At 41.1% G+C, this 6,000-nt stretch overlaps 1 protein-coding gene across 1 annotated transcript in view; it reads right to left on the bottom strand.

The window, feature by feature from the left end:
* Positions 1 to 5,231, bottom strand: part of MROH2B (maestro heat like repeat family member 2B) — an 82,123-nt gene extending 76,892 nt beyond the window's left edge. The window contains exons 1-3 of the mRNA XM_049859415.1: positions 5,216 to 5,231; positions 4,031 to 4,092; positions 278 to 388 (exon numbers count right to left, since the gene is read on the bottom strand). Coding sequence (XP_049715372.1) covers positions 278 to 388; positions 4,031 to 4,092; positions 5,216 to 5,231 — 189 coding nt within the window. The remainder of the gene's footprint in view (positions 1 to 277; positions 389 to 4,030; positions 4,093 to 5,215) is intronic.
* Between the last annotated feature and the right edge of the window lie 769 nt (positions 5,232 to 6,000).

Below are 6,000 nucleotides of genomic sequence, written 5' to 3' on the forward strand. Positions count from 1 at the left end.
TTTTCCTTTCCAAACAAAAACTTTCTTATCTAAAAGTGGGTTGGATGATATTACCTCTAAAACTTGCCTTGGCTTTGATTCTGTCTACTCATCTGTGACAGGATTAACAGTAGACCCTCTAGTGGTATTTGATTTACCACGAGAAAAAACAACAGTGCTCTGTGGTCCCAACAACAATGAAGAAAAGCCAATGGACAGCCATGTGAACAAATATGGGTCACTTAAAAAACCATGTTTCTGGTCCTGACACTGATTCACTGTCAGAAACCAAACTTACATTGTTGTCTCTCATGTCCTTAGAAGCATAATAAATCAACCGTTGCACAATTGCATCATCCAAGATTTCAGTGTTCTGGACAATGGTAGTGAGATGACAATAAATGTCTTCCTGTGAACATGTAAGTATATACACAGAAATTTGGGTTGTAGAACAAAAGGGATTAGCTGAAGTGCAAATGAATAGCACAATTAATTTACACAATATATCTCTCTACTACACAATGGACTTTATAAATCTTAATCATTGCTTCCTGAACATAATATGCATCGTTAGGAGTCAAAGGATTGTATATAAAGCAGAGCTCATTCAAAAACTATTTTAACTGGAGGCTTCTGTGTTGCTGTGATGCTGAATAGGTTTTAGAGGAGCTTCCAGACTAAGACAGACTAGGAAGACAGGCTTGGTGATCTACTTCTGAAAATCAGCCAACGAAAACCCTCTGGATCACCTCGCTAGTAAATAATGTCTGCCTTGCACATTATGTTCTTTTAAGATCTATCTATATGCAATCAAATTAACAACAGCAATTGGAAAGATTAGATAAGAACCTTAGGGGGCAGTAAGGTGCCTTGGTGCAGTGGTTAAGGGCTTGGCTGCTAACCGAAAGGTCGGTGGTTCGCTCCACGGGACAAAGATGTGGCAGCCTGCTTCTGTGAACATTTACAGCCTTGGAAACCCTATGAGGCAGTTCTACACTGTCCTACAGGGTTGCTTTGAGTCAGAATTGACTTGACTGCAGTTTTTTTTTTTTTTCTTGAGTTTGTGTCAATGAGGGAGGAACAACTCAGAAAAGGAGGGTGAGAATGGTTGCACAACTTGAAGAATATAATCAATGTCACTGAATTGTATATGAAGAAAGCATTGAATTGGTGTATGTTTTGCTGTGTATATTCTCAACAACAACAATAAAATAAATTACTTAAAAAAAGAAAACCCTATGGATCACAATAGTCTGATACCATTGTGTATGGACTTGCCATGAGTTGGAGGGTGACTATGGCAAGATCTAATGGAAGACAGAAGCAGACTAGCTGACATGTCTAAGTCTCTTGAAAGTCACTGTTGTGGGGCACTCAGGGGAATGGAGAGGTTCATATTTCCCTAGCTGCAGCTCTTACTGCCAGGGAGTGACTATGGTACTACAGAAAAAAAAAAAAAAAAACCAAACCCAATGCTGTCGAGGTGATTTTGACTTATAGAGACCCTATAGGACAGAGTAGAACAGCCCGCATAGGGTTTCCAAGGAGCAGTTGGTGGATGTGAACTGCTGACCTTTTGCCCAGGGCTCCATGGTACTACAAAACATACTGTAATTCCTGAAGAGGTTGTTAAGCTATGAAACTGGATCCCACGGGAGATCCATAAGGCCTTGTTTCAAGCATGGAGCCTTGGTGGTACAGTGGTTGAGAGCTCAGCTACTAACCAAAAGGTCAGCAGTTCAAATCCACCAGTCACTCCTGGGAACTCTTGGGGCAGTTCCACTCTGTCCTATAGCATTGCTATGAGTCAGAATTGACTGGATGGCAACACGTTTGGTTTGGTTTGTTTCATGCACGCCTTTGAGGAGGGGAGGTTATGAATCCTTTGGGACAGAGCTGCAGCCTCCTGGAAGCATGTGGCTTGAACGGCTGCTGTGTGTGAGGTCTCTCTTAAATCTCTGAGGTGGACACACAGCCTCCGGAAACTGAAAGTGAGAGAATGGTACTCTTGAAGTCTCCAACATTTGCAAGAACCTGCTGTTTCTAGTTATTGCACTTATGTTTAAGTTGTGAAACAACTTCCTTTGCACATCCTCTCAGGGTTGGTCCTTGGAAAATTTGAGAATTAGGTATAGTCTGTCCTTGCTTTTCTCCCTGCCAGTGCTTCCAGAGCCTTCTAACCATCACTGTGAGTGCTTTTCTTGCTTCATGTGGTTTCTCTGCAAGGCTAATACACCATAACCTTACCATGTTCCAGAAGTTGTGCCAGGTCCTTAACCTGGAACATCTATCAAACTCTGCCTTAGGTACCACTAGTCTACTCATTTTACAGGTGAGGAAACGGAGTCTCAGAGAGCTTAAATTAAAAGTAAGTAGTGAGGTTGCATTTTGAACCAAACAGTCTGAATCTCAGCTGTCATTTCTAAGTAACTCCAGCTGTTTCTATAGCTTTTGTAGCATTTCCTTAACTTGGCCTACCTTAAGAATCATTTGGAGATATTTGTTAAAAGGGCATATTCTTGGATCTCTTCCCTGGAAATTCTTCTTTAGTACCTCTGGAGCCCAGAGATTCTCAATGTTTGGGAAAGTTACTCTACTGGAAAGTGAATTCCTATTAAGAGATTAATGTAATGGGTCTCCACTATGCTTAAATGTTAGGCTCTCTTCAGGAGCTTTAAATACTCAGAATCTCTGGCCCTGGGGCCTGGCCATTGGTATATTTTCAAAATACTCTAGGAGATTCTAATATACAATCAGGGTTGAGAACCACTGAATTAAGAGATAAAGGTATGTCATGCCCTTCACAAGGAGGCAACTTGAATAATGATCAGGAGCTTCTTTTTTTTTTTTTTTTTGAGTCAGATGTGTGTTTGAATATAGTCCTGCTGCTTTCTTAGTTAGGCAAGTAATATTGCTTTTCTCTACCTAACTTTTCTTAGTTGTCAAATGGAAATAGCAGTATCTTCCTCGTAAAGACGTTGTGACGTTCCAAAGACTATTGTTTGGAAAGCACCTAACACTCTACTTCCTAGATAAGTGTTCAATGAAGGGTTGTTATTCTTAGCTGCTGTCGAGTCAGCCCCCAAATTATGGCTACCCCATGGACAATGGAACAAAATGCTGGCCAGTCCTGCGCCATGCCCATGATTGATTATGGATCAGGCCATCATCTGTAGGGTTTTCATTGGCTGATTTTTGAAAGTAGATTTCCAGTCCTTTCTTCCTAGTCTGTGTTAGCCTGGAAGTGCCACTGAAACCTGCTTAGAATCATAGCAACACACAGGCCTCCATGGACAGATGGATAGTGACTCCGCATGAGGTGCATTGGCCTAGAGTCAAATCCAGGTCTCTCACATGGAAGGCAAGAATTCTACCACTGAATTGCTACTAGCCCCACTTAGTGAAGGGTAGTTATTGTTATTTTATACAAAGTTGTTGAAGCCAAAAGAGTCTTCAACTCCCAAAGGAAAAAAAATCTTTTTTCGTTGTGAAATAGCATTGCAGTTGAGTAGAGGAGAACTTTGGGATTTCCATAAGACAAAAATCTTTGCTATGGAGTGCATTCTGACTTATAGCAACACGATAGGACAGAGTAGAACTGCCCCATAGGATTTCCAAGGCTATAATCAGAAGCAGACTGCCATATCTTTCTCTTGTGGAGCAGATGGTGGGTTTGAGCTGCTGGCCTTTCAGTTAGCAGCTGAGCACTGAACCACTGCACCACCAGGGCTCCCGGAGTTTCCATAGAGGCATTCATATTATGCAGTAAGGAGGACCTAATTCCCATGATTGTGAGTCTGACATCCCTCTCTTCTCATATATGCCTGTATAAGGTTGTAAAGAGGAGCATACTTTTGTGAGCTTCTGGAGCTGGGTACTGTGATTCCTCAAATACTAAACATTGTTTAAATAGTATAATGCATTACGCTGGCATGTCATGTAAACAACCAGAGAGAAATAAGAAAGTTGAGGCAAAGAAGGGCTTATATAATTGTTGCAACAAGTGGACTAGAAAAGGTAAATGGGAAAGAGAGTTTCTCTTTTGCCCTACCTTGCTAATATTATCTTCTTTGTTCAGCATGCCTAGAGTGAGATTAATATCTCCAAAAGTCTCTAAAACGTACAGAAAAAAAAAAAAAAAGAAGTAAGATGTGCTGAAATGCAATAGTCATAGAAGGTTTGTTCTGTTTATCTGTCTGACTGCTAGTTCTTTGATGGCAGGGATTATGTCTAATATTTCATATCCCTGACATACTTGGAAATAGCACTAAGTAAAAAATACTCAGTAAATTTTTTAAAAACTTGAATTAAATGTGGAGGGGAAGGTAAAGTTGTTGGATCCCTATTAACCTCCAGTCAAGTGTGAAATGCTTATATAGTCTCTCTGGCAAGGCCTGACTTTTTAAGATTCCATGAGCCGAGTCCCTTCTATGCCTGAATTGAAGGCAATGATGCCCTATAGCTGTTTATTTTCAGCTCCTTCTCCCTCCCTCTTTTTCCACATGCTCTTCCTCTTTATCACCCTCTTTACCCTGCCAAGTCCCTCTTCTGGTTTCATGTTTGCGGGAACTTCCTATTTTCTGATAATGGCCTAAACGTTTTTGCCTTGCCCTTTCCAGGAATATTTATATTTGAATCGAGCACTCTGGAAAACCGAAAAAAAAAAAAAAGAGTCAAAGCAAATGAGGAATTTCAAGCCACATGACAAGTTGGTAGGAGAAATGCTTTCGGAGGAGGTGATTTCCCATGAGCCTCCAAATTAAATCCCACACCCCTTTAAAACAACAACAACCAAATTCCTTGCCGTTCAGTGAATTCCAACTCATACTGACCGTATAGTACAGTGTTTTGACAAAGGAGAAAGGCAGCCATACTTGGAAGTATTTCCAAAGGACTCTTACAGGATTTAAAACTAATAGAAAAACTGCCTTTCTATGATATGTATCCACTTTCCCCTCAGGTAGACTGTAAATAGTTAAAACAAGTAAGTCCATAGTTACCTCTCAGGCTAACCAAGCTAACACTGGTCCTTTACAATCAGTATGATTTTATTATTTTGGAATAAATGGAGAACAGATTGAAATAATCTTATTTTAGCATATCATTCATAGAACTTTTAAGGTGTACAGACCTCCTACAATGACTTACCATCCTCCAGCCTCTACCTATGCATATGATCACAGAGACATAAAACACACAGCAGAACCCTAACTCCTCAGGATCCGATGATGCTTACCTATGGATTCCTCCATGGCGTGAGTCAAGTCTTGGCTATTTCAGGCTCTCTAAGAGATAGCACCTAAGTATCACAAAGGGTAAAGTTAAAAATCAAAGAAACAGGTTGGCAAGTGTCTCATATAAGGTTCACGTAAGGTTCTCTAAATGAAAGTCCCTCTTCCACTTGATCGGTACAGTGATCTGGGAGCTTCCAGCGATGGCTTGCTGTTGAGGAGAATGATGCTGTATTCTACCACTATGACATTTTCTTGCTTCTGAGCTCCTGCTGACCAACAAAATGGCTGCATCTCACCTAATATTGTCCCTTTGGTGGACACCAGAGTATTTGAGAAGAAGGAAGAAATTAAAGACTGGGCCTCAAACCATTGTTGTAGACCAAAGGAGTTCCTCTCCTTAAACTTGGGTCCATTGATCACGAATTCGGGAAGAGTTTTCAGTGGTCACTTTACTGACTTGGTGTTGGTAAAGCCTTTATGGTGATCTTGTTGATTGTTCTACTTGGTGAAAGTTAGTCACACAAACTGGGCATGCTCAGTGGAACGGAATGCCCAGCAGGGACAGTTGAATGCAACCACCAACTGACAGCAGCAAAACAAAGCCTTCTCTGCCTTCCTCCCCACCTCCCCTCACTGATTTGCTGTGGCTTTTGGGTTCACTGCAGGCTCAGGCTTTTTTCTGACTCCATTCTCTCTTCTTGTTTTCAAATCACTTCTTATCTAGACCTCTTGGTCATAATGCTTTCAACTTCGCTAGCATGGGGCCAAATTTGTACCCAATGCCACC

The sequence above is a fragment of the Elephas maximus genome, chromosome 2 (genome assembly GCF_024166365.1).
Source record: "Elephas maximus indicus isolate mEleMax1 chromosome 2, mEleMax1 primary haplotype, whole genome shotgun sequence".
Classification (NCBI taxonomy): Eukaryota; Metazoa; Chordata; class Mammalia; order Proboscidea; family Elephantidae; genus Elephas; species Elephas maximus.